Genomic DNA, 27,941 nt, shown 5'->3' with positions numbered 1-27,941 from the left:
CTAGTAATGTCCAGGCTAAACCTGGTAACCACCTAGTAACGTCCAGGCTAAACCTGGTAACCACCTAGTAATGTCCAGGCTAAACTTGGTAACCACCTAGTAACGTCCAGGCTAAACCTGGTAACCACCTAGTAATGTCCAGGCTAAACTTGGTAACAACTTAGTAACGTCCAGGCTAAACCTGGTAACAACCTAGTAATGTCCAGGCTAAACCTGGTAACCACCTAGTAACTTCCAGGCTAAACCTGGTAACCACCTAGTAACGTCCAGGCTAAACCTGGTAACCACCTAGTAACGTCCAGGCTAAACTTGGTAACCACCTAGCAGCGCCCAGGCTAAACCTGGTAACCACCTAGTAACGTCCAGGCTAAACCTGGTAACCACCTAGTAATGTCCAGGCTAAACCTGGTAACCACCTAGTAATGTCCAGGCTAAACCTGGTAACAACCTAGTAATGTCCAGGCTAAACCTGGTAACCACCTAGTAACGTCCAGGCTAAACCTGGTAACCACCTAGTAATGTCCAGGCTAAACTTGGTAACCACCTAGTAATGTCCAGGCTAAACCTGGTAACCACCTAGTAATGTCCAGGCTAAACCTGGTAACCACCTAGTAACGTCCAGGCTAAACCTGGTAACCACCTAGTAACGTCCAGGCTAAACTTGGTAACCACCTAGTAATGTCCAGGCTAAACCTGGTAACCACCTAGTAACGTCCAGGCTAAACTTGGTAACCACCTAGTAATGTCCAGGCTAAACTGTGAGGACAGCTTTTTAGTCATTGTTTTACTGTATTTCAAGTACTACTTCAGTCATTGTTTTACTTTATTTCAATTACTACTTCAGTCATTGTTTTACTGCATTTCAAGTACTAATTCAGTCATTGTTTTACTGTATTTCAAGTACTACTTCAGTCATTGTTTTACTGTATTTCAAGTACTACTTCAGTCATTGTTTTACTGTATTTTAAGTACTACTTCAGTCATTGTTTTACTGTATTTCAAGTACTACTTCAGTCATTGTTTTACTTTATTTCAAGTACTACTTCAGTCATTGTTTTACTTTATTTCAAGTACTACTTCAGTCATTGTTTTACTATATTTCAAGTACTACTTCAGTCATTGTTTTACTTTATTTCAAGTACTACTTCAGTCATTGTTTTACTTTATTTCAAGTACTACTTCAGTCATTGTTTTACTGTATTTCAAGTACTACTTCAGTCATTGTTTTACTGTATTTCAAGTACTACTTCAGTCATTGTTTTACTTTATTTCAAGTACTACTTCAGTCATTGTTTTACTTTATTTCAAGTACTACTTCAGTCATTGTTTTACTATATTTCAAGTACTATTTCAGTCATTGTTTTACTTTATTTCAAGTACTACTTCAGTCATTGTTTTACTGTATTTCAAGTACTACTTCAGTCATTGTTTGGGGTATTTATATTTTTGACAACATTAACTTTGACTCTACATTCCTAAAGAAAAGAATGTACTTTTTACTCCATACATTTTCCCTGACACCCAAAAGTACTTGTTACATTTTGAATGCTTAGCAGGACAGGCAAATTGTACAAATCACGTACTTATCAAGAGAACATCCCTGGTCGTTCCTACTGCCTCTGATCTGGCGGACTCACTAAACAGACATGCTTCGTTTGTAAATAATCTCTGAGTGTTGGAGTGTGCCCCTGACTATCCATACATTTAAAAACAAGAAAATGGTGCCATCTGGTTTGCTTCATATAAGGAATGTGAAATGATTTTTACTTTTGATACTTAAATATAATTTATCAATTACAATTACAGTATATTTAAAACCAAATACTTTTACTTTTACTAAAGTAATATTTTACTGGGTGACTTTCAGTTTTACTTGAGTCATTTTCTATTAAGGTATCTATACTTTTACTCAAGTATGACAGTTGGGTACTTTTCCCTCCACTGTTATGTAGTCTACACCAAAGCCAGGATGCATGCAGTGACTGCAGTGTCACCATGGGGTTCTTCCATTACTTTGCTTTAATAGACTTAGGTAAGAAACAGATGGAGCCAATATTTATGTTTGAGCATCCTATAATGTGTGGGTGATTATGTGGACACACACACACGCACGCACGCACACGCACGCACGCACACACACCCACACACACACACAAACAGTTGAAGCTTCAACAGCGGAATTACTTAGAGAAATAGTTTCAGTTGGTCCGTGGTTGAGATGACTAAATATCTTCTGGGATTTAAAGAGGGGTTTTGTCACAACAAAGGACTGCTTCTTTTTGTCGATAAGTGTAGTCTACCATGGCTTGGCGCTGTTTACAGTCATTACAGGGGGGAAGTGTCCCATCCCTCTCCCTTATTACCAAGGGGGATATGCCACTTACACAGACAAGCCCGCGGAGTGGCTGAAACACCTGTCAATCACTTGGTGGTTCTGCGGAGTTCGATCGAGGAACCAGAGTCAAAACAGAAGTCGGAAAGTCACATTTCACCAATGCGTCAACGCCTGGGTTTGACCAACTGATGAGGGAATTATAATCATAACTTCATTAACCGGAGTTAAATAATAAAGTTACCGTTTTCCGTGACGGCTGTGATCTATATGATACTGCATTCTTTCTTTTAAAAATGTTACATTTTTTGGCGTAAAATGTTGGTTACGCATGACCAAATAATTTACTGACCATTTTGGAGTCTGAGGACTTTACTAGAAGGGAGACCATCCTCTCCCCTTGTACCTGGCGGTAATACCGAGTGGCCAAAGCGATGGCGTCCGAGGTGGTCTGCGGGCTGGTCTTCAGATTGCTTCTTCCGATATGTTTAGCAACAGGTACGTGTTATGTATAAAAAGGTACCGCAGCTCTTGCGCATCTAATGCGCCATCCCAAAAAACTCACAGGCATTGTAGATGACAGCCTACAACAAAATATTAGTTTAATTATGTTTATTGCCCTAATAATAACAGTCATACTTTTATGAAGGAATTAATATATATATATATATTTTTTAAACGTTACAGTATGCTAATCAATGTCTGGGTACTGTGTTACATGTTTGTGGTTCTTGTTGGACAAGTAATGACACTAGAATTCAGTCGTCTTTGATTTTGTACTAACCGTGTATATCACTGAAATCCGTTTATTTATGGCAAACACCCTAATATAACCAGGCGTTATTTCACAGTGGCGGTTGTGCGTCACACACTGCAACCTTTCAGTCGTATTCCATACCCTTCTGCTCCAAGTTAATATCTGAAAAAAAAAAAAAGGTTGGTTGATTGGCAGAACAGGAAAATGTGTCTTCGGCTTTTCCCATTCCTTCACCAAATGTTCAGATTAGGATGGGTCTATTGCTGCGTCATTAACTGCGTACGGACGTCATGTGGAATTGATCTCGAGCGCCTTTTGGAGCGTTTTATTTCTCCAAGCATTTGAAAAACACTATATGAGATTTGAAGTATCAAATATTATACCATTTGGTTATAACGTATTTATTACCATGAAATAATTAGGAGATTGCTTGGGTTCATCTATTTTGAAGAGGCATATTCAGTGTCAAAAACATTCAACTAAATTATGGATTTTTGTATTGTATTTCTCAACCACAAGTATCATTTGTAGTAGACCATATTACTGTAAACATTTTCAGTATTAATTCAGTAAGCATGTCCAGTGTTTGATGAGCAACGTCATTGTCAGCATCGCCTAGGGCAGTAGGGATAGCGTAGGTAGGTACTAGGTAGACCGATAGACCAGTAACTAGGGGTAGGTAGGTAGACAGGTGGACCAGTAACTAGGGGGTAGATAGACAGGTGGACCAGTAACTAGGGGTAGGTAGGTAGACAGGTGGACTAGTAACTAGGGGTAGGTAGACAGGCGGACCAGTAACTAGGGGGAAGGTAGACAGGTGGACCAGTAACTAGGGGGAAGGTAGACAGGTGGACCAGTAACTAGGGGTAGGTAGACAGGTGGACCAGTAACTAGGGGGAAAGTAGACAGGTTGACCAGTAACTAGGGGGTAGGTAGACAGGTGGACCAGTAACTAGGGGGTAGGTAGACAGGGGGACCAGTAACTAGGGGGTAGGTAGGTAGACAGGTGGACCAGTAACTAGGGGGTAGGTAGACAGGTGGACCAGTAACTAGGGAACTAGGGGGTAGGTAGACAGGTGGACCAGTAACTAGGGAACTAGGGGGTAGGTAGACAGGTGGACCAGTAACTAGGGAACTAGGGGGTAGGTAGACAGGTGGACCAGTAACTAGGGGTAGGTAGGTAGACAGGTGGACCAGTAACTGGGGGGTAGGTAGGTAGGTAGGTAGACAGGTGGACCAGTAACTAGGGGGTTGATAGACAGGTGGACAAGTAACTAGGGGGTAGGTAGGTAGACAGGTGGACCAGTAATTAGGGGGTAGATAGACAGGTGGACCAGTAACTAGGGGGTAGGTGGGTAGACAGGTGGACCAGTAACTAGGGGGTAGGTAGGTAGACAGGTGGACCAGTAACTAGGGGTAGGTAGGTAGACAGGTGGACCAGTAACTAGGGGGTAGGTAGGTAGACAGGTGGACCAGTAACTAGGGGTAGGTAGATAGTCAGGTGGACCAGTAACTAGGGGGTTGGTAGACAGGTGGACCAGTAACTAGGGGTAGGTAGGTAGACAGGTGGACCAGTAACTAGGATGTAGGTAGACAGGTGGACCAGTAACTAGGGGGTAGATAGACAGGTGGACCAGTAACTAGGGGGTTGGTAGACAGGTGGACCAGTAACTAGGGGTAGCTAGGTAGTAGCGGTGCGTGGGTAAAATCACTAAGGAAGCCAAGTGATGTGTTGTGTTGTGATCATTGCGTTGCTTTCTCTATAACCTGTTAATTCATATACCTAGACACCGTGATATAGAGGCCTAAAGGCCGCGACAATAAGAAGACACAGCGGCAGAATAAATTCAACCACACCTTTGTTTCATAACAAAACCGGAGAGCAACATCTGTCCTGTGAAGTCTACAAAACATATCGCATGTAACAAACAGTTACATGACCTAAAGCAGGGTCAAGCAGGTTAATGTTTCAGACATTTTCAGCCCACTAAACAACTATTGATTTAGAACCACAGAGAGTTACCGCAAGTCGGAAAGAAAACAGGAGCTGCCTCCACTATTCCAGCACCATTTCAACATCAACAAATCCCCTCTGCTTAGTCTAATACAGTGACAACTAAAAGATACTAAAAACTATTTTGTCCAGTCAACGCAAGTTAAATATGATGTGGCAGTCCATGGTGCTGATTTGTGTGTGTGTGTGTGTGTGTGTGTGTGCGCTCGTTCGTGCAAGTATAGAAAACATGTTGACTCACCCTACTGGTAGGGTTTAGGAGTGGAATTAGGAGGAGAGGCCTCATTTAACTCAGTAAATTCCTCAGGTTTTAGCCATGTTTCAGACAGGCCAATCACATCATGTTTCAGACATGCCAATCACATCATGTTTCAGACAGGCCAATCACATCATGTTTCAGACAGGCCAATCACATCATGTTTCAGACAGGCCAATCACATCATGTTTCAGACAGGCCAATCACATCATGTTTCAGACACATCATGTTTCAGACAGGCCAATCACATCATGTTTCAGACAGGCCAATCACATCATGTTTCAGACAGGCCAATCACATCATGTTTCAGACAGGCCAATCACATCATGTTTATGATCAGTGATTAGTTCATTGACTGTGACTACCTTGAAAGTCAGGGATCTAACATTAAGTAGTCCTATTATCACAATCTCTTTCACTTATCTACAAATTCTATCTTTTGGGGAGGTGCAGAAAACAGTTTTCAACCAGCGATTGAGTTGTGAGACTGTAGAGCTCATCACTCCCTCTAACTGGGAGGGGGCCAGAGACAATTACTCGATGCCGACACATCTTTCTAGCTGATTTACACGCTGAAGCTATGTTGCGCTTGTTGACCTCTGAATGTTTCATCCTAACATCGTTGGTGCCGACGTGGATAACAATATCTCTATACTCTCTACACTCGCCAGTTTTAGCTTTAGCCAGCACCATCTTCAGATTAGCCTTAACGTCGGTAGCCCTGCCCCCTGGTAAACAGTGTATGATCGCTGGATGATTATTTTTAAGTCTAATACTGCGGGTAATGGAGTCGCCAATGACTACGGTTTTCAATTTGTCAGAGCTAATGGTGGGAGGCTTTGGCGTCTGACTCTGTAACGGGTGGAGGAGAGACCTGAGAATGCTCGGCCTCTGACTCCGTAACGGGGGGAGGAGAGACCTGAGAATGCTCGGCCTCTGACTCCGTAACGGGTGGAGGAGAGTCCAGAGAAGGCTCGGCCTCTGACTCCGTAACAGGGGGAGGAGAGACCTGAGAAGGCTTGGCCTCTGACTCCGTAACGGGTGGAGGAGAGACCAGAGAAGGCTCAGCCTCTGACTCCGTAACGGGGGGAGGAGAGACCAGAGAAGGCTCGGCCTCTGACTCCGTAACGGGTGGAGGAGAGACCAGAGAAGGCTCGGCCTCTGACTCCGTAACGGGTGGAGGAGAGACCTGAGAAGGCTCGGCCTCTGACTCCGTAACGGGTGGAGGAGAGACCTGAGAAGGCTCGGCCTCTGACTCCGTAACGGGTGGAGGAGAGACCAGAGAAGGCTCGGCCTCTGACTCCGTAACGGGGGGAGGAGAGACCAGAGAAGGCTCGGCCTCTGACTCCGTAACGGGGGGAGGAGAAACCAGAGAAGGCTCGGCCTCCGACTCCGTAACGGGTGGAGGAGAGACCTGAGAAGGCTCGGCATCTGACTCCGTAACGGGTGGAGGAGAGACCAGAGAAGGCTCGGCCTCTGACTCCGTAACGGGTGGAGGAGAGACCAGAGAAGGCTCGGCCTCTGACTCCGTAACGGGGGGAGGAGAGACCTGAGAAGGCTCGGCCTCTGACTCTGTAACGGGTGGAGGAGAGACCAGAGAAGGCTCGGCCTCTGACTCCGTAACAGGGGGAGGAGAGACCTGAGAAGGCTCGGCCTCTGACTCCGTAACGGGTGGAGGAGAGACCTGAGAAAGCTCGGCCTCTGACACCGTAACGGGTGGAGGAGAGACCTGAGAACGCTCGGCCTCTGACACCTTAACAGGGGGAGGAGAGACCTGAGAAGGCTCGGCCTCTGACTCCGTAACGGGGGGAGGAGAGACCTGAGAAGGCTCGGCCTCTGACTCCTTAATGGATGGAGGAGAGACCAGAGAAGGCTCGGCCTCTGACTCCGTAACGGGTGGAGGAGAGACCAGAGAAGGCTCGGCCTCTGACACCGTAACAGGGGGAGGAGAGACCTGAGAAGGCTCGGCCTCTGACTCCGTAACGGGGGGAGGAGAGACCTGAGAAGGCTCGGCCTCTGACTCCGTAACGGGTGGAGGAGAGACCTGAGAAGGCTCCGTCTCAGACTCCAACTCGTTGATTAATGGGGAGAACAAGTTGAAAGTTTCTATCGGCTGAATGAGAGACACTGAGCATGCCGACAACATTTCTTTACAGAAGTCATGATAAAATAGTCCGGCTGTGGGGACTGTCCTGTGGGATTAACACCACTACCTGTATTTACTGATGGCACAGACACTGTTTCATCCTTTCATACACTTTAAATCGTCTTTGCCTAACGATTGCGTCTGAAACCGATCTTGCAAGTCGGCTATTCTCACCATAAGGTGATAGTTCTCCTTTCACATTATTAACATGGTAGACCTCCTCAGCGTGGTAATTGTTCCTACGCTGAGTTCACATTAACACCCAGAGACTGTCAGGATGAGCAACCACATCAAGTGTATTCTCTCTGAGGCTGATATCTTACAGACCAAGCATCAATACCACAGACCTGTCCAGATGTCTCTATGGTACATGTTCAGACATGTCCAGATATCTCTTCTATGTCTTTATATGTCTCAGGTCAATACTGTGTGGAACTCAACATTTTAAGGATGTTAAATATGTTGTTTTGACTTTACAGTCACTACTTTTGATTCAATGACTAATATCTGTGTGTGTGTGTGTGTGTGTGTGTGTCTGTTACAGCTTGTTTGTTCCGGTACAATGGGCTATCATTCCTCTACCTCATCTACCTCCTCCTTATTCCCCTTTTCTCTGAGCCCACCAGCACAACCATGCAGGGTAAGTCTCCCTCTTTCTCTAACACCCTCTTCGCTCTACCTCCTCCTCGTCCTCCTTTACCATCTCCTCCTCTACCTCCTCTTCATCCTCCTCTACCTCCTCCTCTACCTCCTCCTCTACCTCCTTTACCACCTCCTCATCCTCCTTTACCACCTCCTCCTCTACCTCATCTACCTCCTCTTCATCCGCCTCTATCTCCTCTACCACCTCCTCGTCCTCCTTTACCACCTCCTCATCCTCCTCTACCTCCTCCTCATCCTCATCTACCTCCTCATCCTCCTCTACCTCCTCTATCTCCTCCACCTCCTCCTCTACCTCCTCTATCTCCTCCACCTCCTCCTCTACCTCCTCCTCTTCCTCCTCTACCTCCTCCTCTACCTCCTCCTCTTCCTCCTCTACCTCCTCTACATCCTCCTCTACTTCCTCCTCTTCCACCTCCATCTCCTCCTCTTCCTCCTCTACCTCCTCCTCACCATCCTCTTCCCTTTACCTGCTCCTCTTTTCACAGAACCAACCAGCCTGACAATCGACCTTGGACTTTGCCTCTAACTCTTCTCTAAATATCACATAGTCAATGGGGCTCAAAAATACATCACCTCCAGAACCAACCACCTTCACAGAACTCTCTGTTTCAGAAAAGACAAAGGGGGGGACAAAATGGCGCCGTAGGGAGAACACTGTGTTTCAGCGAGCTCCCGTGGCATTCGTAAATTTATATTCTTTCATTAATCTCCTAGCTTGAAAAAGTGGTAGAATTGGCTAAATAAGTTATCCTGCAATGAGTCTTGACGGTTATTTCTCAAAAATCTCCGACAACATGCCCAGCAGAGCTACTAAGAACTCGACCAAATCCCTGTAGATGTGCAGGAGGAGCTAGCTAACACCACTGCGGATCCAGGCACAATGGACCTGGTGATTCAAAGGATGACGGACAACATTACTAAAGTGATCGATGTTAAGATAAGAACGGTCTTGGAAGCAATAGCAGGCCATTCAGCTGAATTACAGAGGGTGGTCAAACGTGTCGATGAGGCGGAAGGAAGAATTGCTACAGTGGAAGCTTCAACTACATCTATGGACACTAAGATGAAAGCACTTGAAAAACAGGTGCGTGAAATGGCGGAGCACATTGACGACTTGGATAATCGGGGACGCAGATGCAATATTCGTGTTGTGGGACTCCCGGAAAATTCTGAAGGAACACGTTCAGTAAATTTTTTTTGAGGAATGGATCCCTGACTACTTACAAATGGACACTAAGGCTGGTCGTGTGAAGCTGGACAGAGCCCATCGCTCTCAAGCACCGATACCCGGTCCCAACCAGCGCCCACGGCCAGTGGTTATAAAGTTCCACAACTTCACCGACAAGCAGCGCGTTATGGATGCGGCTAGAAACATCGGCTCTGACGGTAGTCAACGTAAAGGTTCAAAGGTCTCATTCTTCAATGATTACTCCACAGCAGTTGTACGAAGACGCAAAGGGTTTGATGAGGCGAAGGCTCGACTCAGGAGAATGAAGATGGACTACGCACTGTTGTACCCGGCCACATTGAAGATTATGGTCAACGGATCGCCTAAGAAACTCTCCACACCTGCAGAGGCTGCTGCGTTTATTGACTCTCTCGGGTAAATAACTTTAAGCTGCTCCGCCGCAGCATTGGATAACTTTATTATCTTCTTTGAATCTGATCATGAAACAGTGGTGTGAGTTCTCACATGCTCCGGTTCAGTAATATTCGTATTTTTATTATTTTTCTTGCTAAAGTAACTGCCGCTATAGCTCAGGCTGAGATATGGGTGAATCTATATTGGTGCCCAGGCTTGGTTTTAGGTGGAAGAGCCTCAATCTTCATATATTGATTTTCATTTTCATATGTATAAAGGACGAGGCTATTGAGTGGCAATGCAGACTTAAGAGTCTACATTGGAAAGTTGAAATCCCCTGCATGTTAGCTAGTGGGAAAACCCCCTTTTGGATCTTTACATGTTTAATTTTTGGGTTTAGTATAGTTAGAGTTCAGGGTTCATATCGTTTGTTTATGCTCGGTGAGATAGAAGAGAGTTCAACACATGGAAAAAGGTACCACCCCATTTTTACGGTGGGATTCAGTCTGAATATGAAACGGTCAAAGTGCAATGGCAGGTAACACACTGCGGGTATGTACATGGAACATTAGAGGGAGCCATAATCCCATTAAAAGGAAGAAGGTACTGTCGTTTTTGAAAAAAGAAAATATTGATATTGCCCTGTTGCAAGAAACTCATTTGGATGATAAGGAGCATCTGAAATTACAACAAGGGGGGTTTGGTCAAGTGTTTTTCTCATCATTTACATCCAGAAGTAGAGGTGTAGCAATTCTTGTGAAAAAGAACTTACCACTTAAGGTCTTGAATTGTGTGAAAGATAAACTTGGTCGCTTTGTTATAATTAATGGTACTTTACAAGGGCAGAGCATCTCCATAATGAATATTTACTTTCCCCCTGCCCACCCCCCTGATTTCCTCACTAAGGTATTTCTAGACTTTTCAGAATTAAACTCAGACACTGCAGTAGTTGGAGGAGATTTTAATTGTTTGTTGAACCCCCTTATTGATAAGTTTCCCAGCGGTATAGCTTCACTCTCTCCTCGAGCTAAGTCACTTAAAGCTATTTGTGATGATCTGGGGTATGCGGATGTTTGGAGAACTTTTCACCCCTCCAACAGAGAGTTCACTTTTTTCTCTGCACCTCATGGATGTCAGACTAGAATAGATTACTTTTTTATGCCCAGGACGTCTTTGCAGTCTGTTTTATCCGCTAGGATAGGAAGTATAGTCATATCTGATCATGCGGAGGTGATCCTGGACATAAAACTCAACGGGGCATTCAATCTGTCAAGGCATTGGAGGTTGAATACAACCATCCTTAAAGACCATACGTTCACATCATATTTTATTACAGAGTTTAAAGCATTTTTCTCTATTAACTCTCAATCAACAGATAATCCCTCGCTCCTTTGGGAAACCTGTAAAGCGTACGCCAGGGGTCTGATTATGTCATACACAGCCACTAAGAGGCGGAAAAAGCGTGAAAAGCAAAAAAGGTTAGAGGGTGAATTGGGAACTAAAGAGAAGGACTACATTAAAACTCCCACGCCTGCCCTATTAAAGGAAATATCAGTTCTTAGATCAACGTTGGACTCTCTCCTAACACAGGACGCTGAAAAGAAAATGGGATTTGTCAGGCAAAAGCTATATGAACATGGCGATAAGCCAGGAAAGTACTTGGCGTACCTAGCTAAAAAGAGAGCTGACTCACAGTCAATTGCTACTATTACTGATTCGGATGGCAATCATTTATATGAAAATAAATTGATAAATGACTCATTTAAGAAATTTTATGCAAATCTTTATGCCTCAGAACTGCCAAATGACGCACCCAAATTAATGGAGAATTTCTTTTCTAAGATTGAGCTCCCTACTATCTCCGAAGAACAGAGGTCTCTCCTTAATGCCCCTATCACCGAGGAAGAGATAATGTTCGCAATTAAGAATCTGCAAAACGGTAAGGCTCCAGGGCCAGACGGGTTTGGTAGTGAATTCTATAAAGAGTTTCATGGCCTGATCCTTGAGCCATTGCGTGATATGTTTAACCACTCATTTTCAAATGACCAGCTCCCTCAAACGCTGAGGGAAGCCAACATATCACTTATTCTTAAAAAGGGAAAATGTCCAGAGTCTTGTTCCTCGTACAGACCAATTTCCCTACTGAATGTGGATAGAAAATTACTTTCTAAAATTCTAGCCACAAGATTAGAGGACTCACTGCCACTAATTGTGAAAGGAGACCAAACTGGCTTCATTAAGGGCCGTAAGTCGTGCAACAATGTCAGGCGGCTTCTTAATGTAATTCAAGCCTACCAACAAAGTGCTAGGGATGGTCTTGTGCTCTCCCTAGATGCTGAGAAAGCATTTGATCGTGTGGAGTGGTCTTACCTACTCTTTGCTCTAAATAAATTTGGTCTAGGGGACAACTTTATAAAATGGGTGAAAGTTTTATATGATGATCCTCAGGCTGCTGTCCTTACTAATGGGCTAAGATCAAATAGCTTCTCTATATACAGAGGTACCAGACAGGGCTGCCCTTTGTCCCCCCTCCTATTTGCTCTCGCTATGGAACCACTGGCCGAGGCCATCAGGGTAACGCCTGCTATACAGGGGCTGCTCATTGGTGATGTTCACCATAAAATAAGCTTGTATGCTGATGATGTCCTGATATTCATCTCTAATCCCGAGACCTCAACTACATCTCTTATTAATATTATTCAATTATTCAGCGAATTCTCAGGCTACAAGATTAACTTAACTAAATCAGAGGCTATGCCACTTGGTAGCCTTCACTCTGTACCTAATACTTCTCCCCCCTTTCCTTTTAAATGGTCTCCCTCAGGCTTTACGTATCTGGGTATATTTGTAACTCCTAAATTCCAGCAAATGTACAAAGCCAATTTTGTTCCCTTGTTTGATACAATAAGACAGGATCTGGAGCGCTGGAACTCTCTACCGATCTCTTGGTTGGGTAGAATATCCCTCTTGAAAATGAACATTTTACCTAGACTACTTTACCCAATCCAAATGATCCCAGTATTACTCTCCAATAAGATAATAAAGGATGTAAATGGATGGCTAAGTTCCTTCATATGGAGTAAACGCAAGCCAAGGCTTAAGATGGCAATATTGCAGCTGCCAAGTTCTATGGGGGGCTTGGATCTGCCCAATATCAGGTTCTATCAGTGGTGTGCTCACCTATGTTATATTTCTGATTGGATCACAAACGATGACTCCTCTATTTGGTTAGACATTGAGACTTCTCTTTCAAAATACCCCTTACAGGATCTTTTATTTTTCAGAAGTTTCAAGTCTGTAGAAGATCACTGCAATAATCCTATTACACTTAACACACTCAAGGTTTGGAGGTCAGTTCAGCGCTTCCTGGGAAGGTCCAAACTAACCTCTGCTCTTACCCCAATTCTTAACAACCCAGATTTTGGTCCAGGATTGCTGGATGCTGGCTTTAACTTTTGGCTTAATAAGGGCATACGCAGACTAAATGACTTATTTGCTGATAAGATTCTATTGTCATTTGAGCAGATGGTGGAGAAATATCGACTCCCAAAGCAGGACTTTTTCCGCTTCCTACAAGTAAGACATTATATTGTGAAGAGCACCACCTTAATTGGTAACCCTGATATGTCTGTCATTGAGAGAATGCTTTTTTTTCCACAAAGGAAAATGTCTGTAAGTCTGTTTTATGATGCTTTAAGGTCCTTTCCTGCTGTCGACACACAGAGGGTGAAACAAGTGTGGGAGAAAGAATTGTCTGTGACTATTGACGAAGAGATGTGGGAGGACATTTGGAGATATGCAAAAACAATATCTATATGTAATCGTACTAGAGCAATCCAATTAAGAATAATACACATATTGCATATATCCCCAAATCGCAGACATGCCTTTAGCCCCTCTTCCTCTTCTCCTCAGTGTCTTAAATGTAAAACTGATACAGGCACCCTAACACATTGTTTATGGTCATGTACCAAAATACAACGATACTGGTCTGGTGTTCTGCAAGAAATTGAAAAGATCCTAGGGGTTGATCTAGAATTGGACCCAGTTTCGTTACTGTTAGGTCTCCCTAGTAGGCATGTTACTTCTGTGAGTAAGAGGAGGCTTTACAACATCCTTACCTTTGCTGCAAGGAAAAACATTCTTTTACGGTGGATTAGTGATAAGGTTCCTTCTATTAAAGATTGGCATAAGATACTTTTTGAATGGGTGCCTCTGGAATATCTGACATGCACAGTGCATTCTAAAACAGATCAGTTCTACAAAGTGTGGGAACCCTATCTAAATTACCTAGAACCTGAGGTATCAGCTATTATGCTGCAAGGATTCTCTTAGAATGGTGGTGATCTATGTATTCAGAATTACACTGTATGTTTCATGTGTGGAACCTAACTTCTTAGTTTAAACCGAGCTTTTTTGTTTAATTTCTGTTTGTAAGTTTGTTTAAAATGTGTGTATTGAGAGACGCAATGATGGGCATAGGGTGGGAGAAGCGGGGGGAGGGAGATGGTGGGCGTGTGTGTGTGTATGTGTATGTATATGTATATGTGTATATATATATGTATGCGCAGGTATGTGTAGACGGGTGCTGTCTTGCTTTGTTGTTTTTTTTGCCTTGTCTCTGTTGTTGTATCTCTTTAATATGGGTGAAAATTGTGAAATTCCAATAAAAATACTGTTAAAAAAAAAAAAAAAAAAAAAGACAAAGGGGTCTGGCAAATTAAATTGTTTTCCCTTGAGGACATAATTTCCTTCCCAATAGAGATTAGGCTTGGCAATGATTGGATAATGCAGCAAGTTTGGCCACTGGTTGTATGGTTTGTCCAAGAGAGAAATGTATTGCCTATTTGGGCTCCCGAGTGGCGCAGCGGTCTAAGACAATGCATCTCAGTGCTTGAGACGTCACTACAGACACCGTGGTTTGTATCCAGGTTGTATCACAATCGGCCGTGATTGGGAGTCACGTAGGGTGGCACACAATTGGCGTCCGGGTTAGGGTTTGGCCGAGGTAGGCTGTCATTGTAAATAATAATTTGTTCTTAACTTACTTGCCTAGTTAAATAAAGGTTCATTTAAAACGTAAAACATGTATTATTCAATTGAATTAGCCCTCATCAAGAGAATGGGTTCTCAGAATTCAGATGAGGAGAACTGATGTAAAAGCTACTCAGCTGTGTTGAACAGAGCAGGTCATAAGGAGATCTAAGAGGTCAATGCTCAGTGTATTATATGTAGAAGTTGTCCTGAACTTAGGACGAGGAGCAATCGAGCAGCTGACCAATTATGACATGAGTTCTGGGTTAACTTAGAATACTGTCCTCTTGATACATATACTCATGTCATAATTGGTCAGCTGCACGATTGCTCCTCGTCCTAAGTTCAGGACAACTTCTACATATAATACACTGAGCATTGACCTCTTAGATCTCCTTATGACCTGCTCTGTTCAACATAGCTGAGTAGCTTTTACATCAGTTCTCCTCATTATGACATGAGTTCTGGGTTAACTTAGAATACTGTCCTCTTGATCTCTCCTCTGGTCCAGCGTGGTTTAGTGTGGCACTGTGGTCATGAAAGGAGCCTAGCGAGAGGTATTCCTTCCTTTACCACAGATGGATAGTAAACCGGATGGTTAAGATGGTTAGAACCCCCCCCCCCCCCCCCCCCCTCATACCTTAAACCACTCAACACTGTGCTTCCTGGAAAGACCACGTCAATGTTTAACAATACATACAGCTAGATTGGCTCAGGAGAGGAGAGGACTCTGACGGTGTCCTCTCGGGAAATAAAAGACACGAAGGAGGGAGGGAGAGAGAGAGAGGGAAATAACAGGCTGTCTGTCAGGAAGTAAATGAGAATAGATGTAGGGAGGGAAGGATGGAAAAGAGGGTGAGAAGGAAGGAGAGAAGAAGGGATGTAGGGAGGGAAGGATGGCAAAGAGGGTGAGAAGGAAGGAGAGAAGAAGGGATGGAGGGAGGGAAGGATGGAATAGAGGGTGAGAAGGAAGGAGAGAAGAAGGGATGGAGGGAGGGAAGGATGGAATAGAGGGTGAGAAGGAAGGAGAGAAGAAGGGATGGAGGGAGGGAAGGATGGAATAGAGGGAGAGAAGGAAGGAGAGAAGAAGGGATGGAGGGAGGGAAGGATGGAATAGAGGGTGAGAAGGAAGGAGAGAAGAAGGGATGTAGGGAGGGAAGGATGGCAAAGAGGGTGAGAAGGAAGGAGAGAAGAAGGGATGGAGGGAGGGAAGGATGGAATAGAGGGTGAGAAGGAAGGAGAGAAGAAGGGATGGAGGGAGGGAAGGATGGAATAGAGGGTGAGAAGGAAGGAGAGAAGAAGGGATGTAGGGAGGGAAGGATGGCAAAGAGGGTGAGAAGGAAGGAGAGAAGAAGGGATGGAGGGAGGGAAGGATGGAATAGAGGGTGAGAAGGAAGGAGAGAAGAAGGGATGGAGGGAGGGAAGGATGGAATAGAGGGTGAGAAGGAAGGAGAGAAGAAGGGATGTAGGGAGGGAAGGATGGAATAGAGGGTGAGAAGGAAGGAGAGAAGAAGGGATGTAGGGAGGGAAGGATGGCAAAGAGGGTGAGAAGGAAGGAGAGAAGAAGGGATGGAGGAAGGGATGATGAATGGAGGGATAGAGTGGTATGGAGGAAGGGATGATGAATGGAGGGATAGAGTGGTATGGAGGAAGGGATGATGGGAGGGAGGGATAGAGTGGTATGGAGGAAGGGATGATGGGAGGGAGGGATAGAGTGGTATGGAGGAAGGGATGATGGGAGGGAGGGATAGAGTGGTATGGAGGAAGGGGATGATGGGAGGGATAGAGTGGTATGGAGGAAGGGATGATGGGAGGGAGGGATAGAGTGGTATGGAGGAAGGGGATGATGGGAGGGATAGAGTGGTATGGAGGAAGGGATGATGAATGGAGGGATAGAGTGGTATGGAGGAAGGGATGATGGAGGGATAGAATGGTATGGAGGAGGGATGATGGGAGGGATAGAGTGGTATGGAGGAAGGGATGATGGGAGGGATAGAGTGGTATGGAGGAAGGGATGATGGATGGAGGGATAGAGTGGTATGGAGGAAGGGATGATGGGAGGGATAGAGTGGTATGGAGGAAGGGATGATGGGAGGGATAGAGTGGTATGGAGGAAGGGATGATGAATGGAGGGATAGAGTGGTATGGAGGAAGGGATGATGAATGGAGGGATAGAGTGGTATGGAGGAAGGGATGATGAATGGAGGGATAGAGTGGTATGGAGGAAGGGATGATGGGAGGGATAGAGTGGTATGGAGGAAGGGATGATGGGAGGGATAGAGTGGTATGGAGGAAGGGGATGATGAATGGAGGGATAGAGTGGTATGGAGGAAGGGATGATGAATGGAGGGATAGAGTGGTATGGAGGAAGGGATGATGAATGGAGGGATAGAGTGGTATGGAGGAAGGGATGATGGGAGGGATAGAGTGGTATGGAGGAAGGGATGATGGGAGGGATAGAGTGGTATGGAGGAAGGGGATGATGGGAGGGATAGAGTGGTATGGAGGAAGGGATGATGAATGGAGGGATAGAGTGGTATGGAGGAAGGGATGATGGAGGGATAGAGTGGTATGGAGGAAGGGATGATGAATGGAGGGATAGAGTGGTATGGAGGAAGGGATGATGGGAGGGATAGAGTGGTATGGAGGAAGGGATGATGGGAGGGATAGAGTGGTATGAAGGAAGGGGATGATGGGAGGGATAGAGTGGTATGGAGGAAGGGATGATGAATGGAGGGATAGAGTGGTATGGAGGAAGGGATGATGGAGGGATAGAGTGGTATGGAGGAAGGGATGATGAATGGAGGGATAGAGTGGTATGGAGGAAGGGATGATGGGAGGGATAGAGTGGTATGGAGGAAGGGATGATGGGAGGGATAGAGTGGTATGGAGGAGGGGATGATGGGAGGGATAGAGTGGTATGGAGGAAGGGATGATGGGAGGGATAGAGTGGTATGGAGGAAGGGATGATGGATGGAGGGATAGAGTGGCATGGAGGAAGGGATGATGGGAGGGATAGAGTGGTATGGAGGAAGGGATGATGGGAGGGATAGAGTGGTATGGAGGAAGGGATGATGAATGGAGGGATAGAGTGGTATGGAGGAAGGGATGATGAATGGAGGGATAGAGTGGTATGGAGGAAGGGATGATGAATGGAGGGATAGAGTGGTATGGAGGAAGGGATGATGGGAGGGATAGAGTGGTATGGAGGAAGGGATGATGGGAGGGATAGAGTGGTATGGAGGAGGGGATGATGGGAGGGATAGAGTGGTATGGAGGAAGGGATGATGGGAGGGATAGAGTGGTATGGAGGAAGGGATGATGGATGGAGGGATAGAGTGGTATGGAGGAAGGGATGATGGGAGGGATAGAGTGGTATGGAGGAAGGGATGATGGGAGGGATAGAGTGGTATGGAGGAAGGGATGATGAATGGAGGGATAGAGTGGTATGGAGGAAGGGATGATGAATGGAGGGATAGAGTGGTATGGAGGAAGGGATGATGAATGGAGGGATAGAGTGGTATGGAGGAAGGGATGATGGGAGGGATAGAGTGGTATGGAGGAAGGGATGATGGGAGGGATAGAGTGGTATGGAGGAAGGGATGATGAATGGAGGGATAGAGTGGTATGGAGGAAGGGATGATGGAGGGATAGAGTGGTATGGAGGAAGGGATGATGAATGGAGGGATAGAGTGGTATGGAGGAAGGGATGATGGGAGGAATAGAGTGGTATGGAGGAAGGGATGATGGGAGGGATAGAGTGGTAAGGAGGAAGGGATGATGGGAGGGATAGAGTGGTATGGAGGAAGGGATGATGGGAGGAATATAGTGGTATGGAGGAAGGGATGATGGAAGGGTAGAGTGGTATGGAGGAAGGGATGATGGGAGGAATATAGTGGTATGGAGGAAGGGATGATGGGAGGAATATAGTGGTATGGAGGAAGGGATGATCGAAGGGTAGAGTGCAGTATGGAGGAAGGGATGATGGAAGGGTAGAGTGGTATGGAGGAAGGGATGATGAATGGAGGATAGAGTGGTATGGAGGAAGGGATGATGGGAGCGATAGAGTGGTATGGAGGACGGGATGATGGGAGGAATATAGTGGTATGGAGGAAGGGATGATGGGAGGGATAGAGTGGTATGGAGGAAGGGATGATGGGAGGGATAGAGTGGTATGGAGGAAGGGATGATGGAAGGGTAGAGTGGTATGGAGGAAGGGATGATGGGAGGAATAGAGTGGTATGGAGGAAGGGATGATGGAGGGATAGAGTGGTATGGAGGAAGGGATGATGGAGGTATAGAGTGGTATGGAGGAAGGGATGATGGGAGGAATATAGTGGTATGGAGGAAGGGATGATGGAAGGGTAGAGTGCAGTATGGAGGAAGGAGAGAGAGAGGAGAGTCTTTAAAGTGTACTACTTACCTTCTCATCAATAGGTAATGAGAGAAGAAGACTTCTGAAAGGTAATGTATGCCTTCAGGATCACATAGTGTCACATAGGTCAGTCCAGCACTATAGTTCTCCCCTCTGCCTGGAAAGATGTGGTGTTCTACCTGCTGGGGTCCTACCCCCATCCTCTACACATAGACTCTATTGAACATCCTGGTCCTACCCCCATCCTCTACATATATACTCTATTGAACATCCTGGTCCTACCCCATCCTCTACACATAGACTCTATTGAACATCCTGGTCCTCCCCCCATCCTCTACACATAGACTCTATTGAACATCCTGGTCCTACCCCCATCCTCTACATATAGACTCTACTCTATATATATCTATATGCAATATACTGTATGTCACAACAGATGTAAATATATGGTTCATGACAGTGTTATGACCATATTATGACATTAAAGTAAAGCGTTACCATTACCATTACTTTTGACCGGAGCTCTATCGGATGACTACTGTACCTTTTAGTGCTACGTATACTTCTGTAGGTTTAAAAAGCCCCCTTAACAGCTTCTACCCCCAAGCCATAAGACTGCTGAACAATTCATGAAATGGCCACACGGACTATTTACGTTGACCTCCCCCGCCCCCACACTCACACTCCAGTGTTTAAATAAGGCTGGCTAGTAGAGATGTTGGTAGGTAGTATTTAATAAGACTGGATGGGAGAGATATTGGTAGGTAGTATTTAATAAGACTGGCTAGTAGAGATGTTGGTAGGTAGTATTTAATAAGACTGGCTAGGAGAGATGTTGGTAGGTAGTATTTAATAAGACTGGCTAGCAGAGATGTTGGTAGGTAGTATTTAATAAGACTGGCTGGTACAGATGTTGGTAGGTAGTATTTAATAAGACTGACTAGGAGAGATGTTGGTAGGTAGTATTTAATAAGACTGGCTAGTAGAGATGTTGGTAGGTAGTATTTAATAAGACTGGCTAGTAGAGATGTTGGTAGGTAGTATTTAATAAGACTGGCTAGGAGAGATATTGGTAGGTAGTATTTAATAAGACTGGCTAGTACAGATGTTGGTAGGTAGTATTTAATAAGACTGGCTAGGAGAGATGTTGGTAGGTAGTATTTAATAAGACTGGCTGGTACAGATGTTGGTAGGTAGTATTTAATAAGACTGGCTAGGAGAGATGTTGGTAGGTAGTATTTAATAAGACTGGCTAGGAGAGATATTGGTAGGTAGTATTTAATAAGACTGGCTAGTACAGATGTTGGTAGGTAGTATTTAATAAGACTGGCTAGGAGAGATGTTGGTAGGTAGTATTTAATAAGACTGGCTGGTACAGATGTTGGTAGGTAGTATTTAATAAGACTGGCTAGGAGAGATGTTGGTAGGTAGTATTTAATAAGACTGGCTAGTAGAGATGTTGGTAGGTAGTATTTAATAAGACTGGCTAGGAGAGATGTTGGTAGGTAGTATTTAATAAGACTGGCTAGGAGAGATGTTGGTAGGTAGTATGTAATAAGACTGGCTGGTACAGATGTTGGTAGGTAGTATTTAATAAGACTGGCAAGTAGAGATGTTGGTAGGTAGTATTTAATAAGACTGGCTAGTAGAGATGTTGGTAGGTAGTATTTAATAAGACTGGCTGGTACAGATGTTGGTAGGTAGTATTTAATAAGACTGGCTAGTAGAGATGTTGGTAGGTAATATTTAATAAGACTGGCTAGTAGAGATGTTGGTAGGTAGTATTTAATAATTTATTCATTTAATTTTTATTTCACCTTTATTTAACCAGGTAGGTCAGTTGAGAACAAGTTCTCATTTACAACTGAGACCTGGTCAAGATAAAGCAAAGCAGGGCGTCAAAAACAACACAGAGTTACACATGGGATAAACAAACGTACAGTCAATAACACAATAGAAAAGTCTGTATACAGTGTGTGCAAATGAAGTAAGGAGGTAAGGCAATGAATAGGCCAATAATGGCGAAGTATGTACAATATAGCAATTTACACTGGAGTGATATACATGTGCAGATGAGGATGTGCAAGTAGAAATACTGGTGTGCAAAAGAGCAGAAAAACAAAAACAAATATGGGGATGAGGTAGGTAGTTGGTTGGATGGGCTATTTACAGATGGGCTGTGTACAGCTGCAGCGATCAGACAGCTGCTCTGACAGCTGACGCTGAAAGTTAGAGAGGGAGATAAATCTTCAACTTCAGTGATTTTTGTAATTCGTTCCAGTCATTGGCAGCAGAGAACTGGAAGGAAAGACGGCCAAAGGAGGTGTTGGCTTTGGGGATGACCAGTGAAATATACCAGCTGGAGCGCGTGCTACGGGTGGGTGTTGCTATGGTGACCAGTGAGCTGAGATTAGGCGGAGCTTTACCTTGCAAAGACTTATAGATGACCTGGAGCCAGTGGGTTTGGCGACGAATATGAAGCAAGGGCCAGCCAACGAGAGCATACAGGTCGCAGTGGTGGGTAGTATATGGGGCTTTGGTGACAAAACGGATGGCACTGTGATAGACTGCATCCAATTTGCTGAGTAGAGTGTTGGAGACTATTTTGTAAATGACATCGCCGAAGTCAAGGATCGGTAGGATAGTCAGTTTTACGAGGGTATGTTTGGCAGCATGAGTGAAGGATGCTTTGTTGTGAAATAGGAAGCCGATTCTAGATTTAATTTGGGATTGGAGATGCTTAATATGAGTCTGGAAGGAGAGTTTACAGTCTAACCAGACACCTAGGTGTTTGTAGTTGTCCACATATTCTAAATCAGAACCGTCCAGAGTAGTGATGCTAGTCGGGTGGGCGGGTGTGGGCAGCGATCGTTTGAAGAGCATGCATTTAGTTTTACTAGCGTTTAAGAGCAGTTGGAGGCCATGGAAGGAGAGTTGTATGGCGTTGAAGCACGTTTGGAGGTTTGTTAACACAGTGTCCAAAGAAGGGCCAGATGTATACAGAATGGTGTCGTCTGTGTAGAGGTGGATCATAGAATCACCAGCAGCAAGAGCGACATCATTGATGTATACAGAGAAAAGAGTCGGCCCGAGAATTGAACCCTGTGGCACCCCTATAGAGATTGCCAGAGGTCCGGACAACAGGCCCTCCGATTTGACACACTGAACTCTATTTGAGAAGTAGTTAGTGAACCAGGCAAGGCACAGTAGAGAAACCAAGGCTGTTGAGTCTGCCGATAAGAATGCGGTGATTGACAGAGTCGAAAGCCTTGACCAGGTCGATGAAGACGGCTGCACAGTACTGTCTTTTATCAATGGCGGTTATGATATCGTAAGACTTTCTAGGAGAGATGTTGGTAGGTAGTATTTCATTAAACTGGATAGGAGAGATGTTGCTAGGTAGTAATTTTTAAGGTTAGCAGTCCCCACTTGCTGCTCGATGGTACTGCCAAAAATGCACACACACATTAGCGCAGGCACACACACACACACACACACACACACACACACACACACACACACACACACACACACACACACACACACACACACACACACACACACACACACACACACACACACACACACACACACACACACACCTAGGCCAGGAATAAGATGATTAAGGACGTGGTGCCATAGCATATTAAAGTCCTAAGTGTTCCCATGGTGCCATAGCATATTAAGGTCCTAAGTGTTCCCATGGTAACATAGCATATTAAGGTCCTAAGTGTTCCCATGGTAACATAGCATATTCAAGTCCTAAGTGTTCCCATGGTAACATAGCATATTAAAGTCCTAAGTGTTCCCATGGGGCCATAGCATATTAAAGTCCTAAGTGTTCCCATGGGGCCATAGCATATTAAAGTCCTAAGTGTTCCCAGTAAGGATGCATTACATTTAATGGAACTGTTTGGGGCTGTTGCTGCTTGCTCTGTGTGGAAGGAGTCCTGTCAGACCAGAGCTCATATGTAACCAGGTGAACAGGTTACCTCTTTCCGCTTTATAGAGGAGAGACCATAAGAGTGGCCCATAGAGCAGAAGCCTGGTGGATCTTCATTTCATCACTCTTTTGTTGCTGAGGATTTTTCCGGCACAGCAGGAAATGCAAACTTGTAGTCTATTTGAGTTTTAAAAAGGCTTCAAAAAGTTTGTAATTTCCACTTTGAAATATCAAACTTGATTTGCCCTAACGAAAAATGTTGTCAACCCCTACAAACAATTCCATTAATTATAATCCATATAATAATATCTCAAACGGACTCAAATTAAGATCCTACTCTGTATCTCCTGTTTCTGTAGTGAGACAGCTTTATGTAGAGTACACCCCCTGGACAGGACACTAGTCTATATCCTGTTTCTGTAGTGAGACAGCTTGATGTACCAGTACACCTCCTGGACAGGACACTAGTCTATCTCCTGTTTCTGTAGTGAGACAGCTTTATGTACAGTCCACCCCCTGGACAGGACACTAGTCTATCTCCTGTTTCTGTAGTGAGACAGCTTGATGTACCAGTCCACCCCCTGGACAGGACACTAGTCTATATCCTGTTTCTGTAGTGAGACAGCTTGATGTACCAGTACACCCCCTGGACAGGACACTAGTCTATCTCCTGTTACTGTAGTGAGACAGCTTGATGTACCAGTACACCCCCTGGACAGGACACTAGTCTATCTCCTGTTTCTGTAGTGAGGCAGCTTGATGTACCAGTACACCCCCTGGACAGGACACTAGTCTATCTCCTGTTACTGTAGTGAGACAGCTTGATGTACCAGTACACCCCCTGGACAGGACACTAGTCTATCTCCTGTTACTGTAGTGAGACAGCTTGATGTACCAGTCCACCCCCTGGACAGGACACTAGTCTATCTCCTGTTACTGTAGTGAGACAGCTTGATGTACCAGTACACCCCCTGGACAGGACACTAGTCTATCTCCTGTTTCTGTAGTGAGGCAGCTTGATGTACCAGTACACCCCCTGGACAGGACACTAGTCTATCTCCTGTTTCTGTAGTGAGACAGCTTGATGTACCAGGACACCCCCTGGACAGGACACTAGTCTATCTCCTGTTTCTGTAGTGAGACAGCTTGATGTACAGGACACCCCCTGGACAGGACACTAGTCTATCTCCTGTTTCTGTAGTGAGACAGCTTGATGTACCAGTACACCCCCTGGACAGGACACTAGTCTATCTCCTGTTTCTGTAGTGAGACAGCTTGATGTACAGGACACCCCCTGGACAGGACACTAGTCTATCTCCTGTTTCTGTAGTGAGACAGCTTGATGTACAGTACACGCTAGTCTATCGCAGGGCCTAACATAAGATATCATAAAATGCATCTCTTATTGGTGCTGTGACTGACTGGGTTGGGTTTGATCCCAGGTCCCCTGCTTGTCAGAAGTCTTTGTTAGCCTGCAAAGCTAAAGCCTAGACATCAATTCAGGGAGCTAACGGCTAACGCAAGTCTTCATGTAAACACACTAACATGATTCACTGACTCACCTTCCATACACATTTCCTGTTACTGACTCACCTTCCATACACTGTTCCTGTTACGGACTCACCTTCCATACACTGTTCCTGTTACGGACTCACCTTCCATACACTGTTCCTGTTACTGACTCACCTTCCATACACTGTTCCTGTTACTGACTCACCTTCCATACACTGCTCCTGTTACTGAGTCACCTTCCATACACTGCTCCTGTTACTGACTCACCTTCCATACACTGCTCCTGTTACTGACTCACCTTCCATACACTGCTCCTGTTACTGACTCACCTTCCATACACTGCTCCTGTTACTGACTCACCTTCCATACACTGCTCCTGTTACTGACTCACCTTCCATACACTGCTCCTGTTACTGACTCACCTTCCATACACTGCTCCTGTTACTGACTCATCTTCCATACACTGCTCCTGTTACTGACTCACCTTCCATACACTGTTCCTGTTACTGACTCACGCTCTCTCTCTCTCTCTCTCTCTCTTTCTCTCTCTCTTTCTCTTTCTCTTTCCCTCTGTCTCTCTGTCTATATCTATCTCTCATCCTCAATATGCAGTTTGGGGATCCTAATTCTGTTTCATCCTCTTCTCCCCACTTCTCCCTACTGACTGAACTCGTTCACTCTCTCCCACTCAACAATTTCATTTAAAAAGCATTGTATTTGTTGTAGTATGATCTAGTATGTTGAAGTATACTATAGTGTGCTGTAGTAGGCTGTAGTATGTTGTAGTATACTGTAGTGTGCTGTAGTGTGCTGTAGTATGTTGTAGTATACTGTAGTGTGTTGTAGTGTGCTGTAGTGTGCTGTAGTGTGTTGTAGTGTGTTGTAGTGTGTTGTAGTGTGTTGTAGTGTGCTGTAGTGTGCTGTAGTGTGTTGTAGTGTGCTGTAGTGTGCTGTAGTGTGCTGTAGTGTGCTGTAGTGTGCTGTAGTGTGTTGTAGTGTGCTGTAGTGTGTTGTAGTGTGCTGTAGTGTGCTGTAGTGTGCTGTAGTGTGCTGTAGTGTGTTGTAGTGTGCTGTAGTGTGTTGTAGTGTGCTGTAGTGTGCTGTAGTGTGTTGTAGTGTGCTGTAGTGTGCTGTAGTGTGCTATAGTGTGCTGTAGTGTGCTGTAGTAGGATGTAGTGTGCTGTAGTGTGCTGTAGTGTGCTGTAGTGTGCTGTAGTGTGCTGTAGTGTGCTGTAGTGTGCTGTAGTGTGCTGTAGTATGTTGTAGTGTGCTGTAGTGTGCTGTAGTGTGTTGTAGTGTGCTGTAGTGTGCTGTAGTGTGCTATAGTGTGCTGTAGTGTGCTGTAGTGTGTTGTAGTGTGCTGTAGTGTGCTGTAGTGTGTTGTAGTGTGCTGTAGTGTGCTGTAGTGTGCTATAGTGTGCTGTAGTGTGCTGTAGTAGGATGTAGTGTGCTGTAGTGTGCTGTAGTGTGCTGTAGTGTGTTGTAGTGTGCTGTAGTGTGCTGTAGTGTGTTGTAGTGTGCTGTAGTGTGTTGTAGTGTGCTGTAGTGTGTTGTAGTGTGCTGTAGTGTGTTGTAGTGTGCTGTAGTGTGTTGTAGTGTGCTGTAGTGTGCTGTAGTTTGCTGTAGTGTGCTGTAGTGTGCTGTAGTGTGTTGTAGTGTGTTGTAGTGTGCTGTAGTGTGCTGTAGTATGTTGTAGTGTGTTGTAGTGTGTTGTAGTGTGTTGTAGTGTGCTGTAGTGTGCTGTAGTGTGTTGTAGTGTGCTGTAGTATGTTGTAGTGTGATGTAGTGTGCTGTAGTGTGTTGTAGTGTGCTGTAGTGTGTTGTAGTGTGCTGTAGTGTGTTGTAGTGTGTTGTAGTGTGCTGTAGTGTGCTGTAGTGTGTTGTAGTGTGCTGTAGTGTGTTGTAGTGTGCTGTAGTGTGCTGTAGTGTGTTGTAGTGTGCTGTAGTGTGTTGTAGTGTGTTGTAGTATGCTGTAGTGTGTTGTAGTGTGCTGTAGTGTGTTGTAGTATGCTGTAGTGTGCTGTAGTGTGTTGTAGTGTGATGTAGTGTGCTGTAGTGTGTTGTAGTGTGCTGTAGTGTGTTGTAGTGTGCTGTAGTGTGTTGTAGTGTGCTGTAGTGTGTTGTAGTGTGTTGTAGTGTGCTGTAGTGTGTTGTAGTATGCTGTAGTGTGTTGTAGTGTGCTGTAGTGTGTTGTAGTGTGTTGTAGTGTGCTGTAGTGTGCTGTAGTGTGTTGTAGTAAGCTGTAGTGTGCTGTAGTGTGCTGTAGTGTGTTGTAGTGTGCTGTAGTGTGCTGTAGTGTGCTGTAGTGTGCTGTAGTGTGCTGTAGTGTGTTGTAGTGTGCTGTAGTGTGCTGTAGTGTGCTGTAGTGTGTTGTAGTGTGTTGTAGTGTGCTGTAGTGTGCTGTAGTATGCTGTAGTGTGTTGTAGTGTGCTGTAGTGTGTTGTAGTATGCTGTAGTGTGCTGTAGTATGCTGTAGTGTGTTGTAGTGTGCTGTAGTGTGCTGTAGTGTACTGTAGTGTGCTGTAGTATGCTGTAGTGTGCTGTAGTGTGCTGTAGTGTGCTGTAGTGTGCTGTAGTGTGCTGTAGTGTGCTGTAGTGTGCTGTAGTGTGCTGTAGTGTGTTGTAGTGTGCTGTAGTGTGCTGTAGTGTGCTGTAGTGTGTTGTAGTAGGATGTAGTGTGCTGTAGTGTGCTGTAGTGTGCTGTAGTGTGCTGTAGTGTGCTGTAGTAGGATGTAGTGTGCTGTAGTGTGCTGTAGTGTGCTGTAGTGTGTTGTAGTGTGTTGTAGTGTGCTGTAGTGTGCTGTAGTATGTTGTAGTGTGTTGTAGTGTGTTGTAGTGTGCTGTAGTATGTTGTAGTGTGCTGTAGTGTGCTGTAGTGTGCTGTAGTGTGTTGTAGTAGGATGTAGTGTGCTGTAGTGTAACGTAGTGTGCTGTAGTGTGCTGTAGTGTGTTGTAGTGTGTTGTAGTGTGTTGTAGTGTGCTGTAGTGTGCTGTAGTGTGTTGTAGTGTGCTGTAGTGTGTTGTAGTGTGCTGTAGTGTGCTGTAGTGTGCTGTAGTGTGCTGTAGTGTGCTGTAGTATGCTGTAGTGTGTTGTAGTGTGCTGTAGTGTGTTGTAGTAGGATGTAGTGTGTTGTAGTGTGCTGTAGTGTGCTGTAGTGTGCTGTAGTGTGCTGTAGTATGCTGTAGTGTGCTGTAGTGTGCTGTAGTGTGCTGTAGTGTGCTGTAGTGTGTTGTAGTGTGCTGTAGTAGGATGTAGTGTGCTGTAGTGTGCTGTAGTGTGTTGTAGTGTGATGTAGTGTGCTGTAGTGTGTTGTAGTGTGCTGTAGT

At 44.9% G+C, this 27,941-nt stretch overlaps 1 protein-coding gene across 1 annotated transcript in view; it reads left to right on the top strand.

Moving 5' to 3' along the window:
* Window positions 1-2,766: 2,766 nt before the first annotated feature.
* The window catches only part of LOC120039812 (piezo-type mechanosensitive ion channel component 2-like), a 175,871-nt gene continuing 150,696 nt past the window's right edge, over window positions 2,767-27,941 (top strand). The window contains 2 exon segments of the mRNA XM_038985183.1: window positions 2,767-2,830; window positions 8,050-8,145. Of these exon segments, the coding sequence (XP_038841111.1) occupies window positions 2,767-2,830; window positions 8,050-8,145 (160 nt within the window).

The sequence above is a fragment of the Salvelinus namaycush genome, unplaced genomic scaffold (genome assembly GCF_016432855.1).
Source record: "Salvelinus namaycush isolate Seneca unplaced genomic scaffold, SaNama_1.0 Scaffold301, whole genome shotgun sequence".
NCBI lineage: Eukaryota > Metazoa > Chordata > Actinopteri > Salmoniformes > Salmonidae > Salvelinus > Salvelinus namaycush.
The sequence above is the reverse complement of the archived record's forward strand: the minus strand, read 5'-3'. Positions and strand labels throughout refer to the sequence as shown.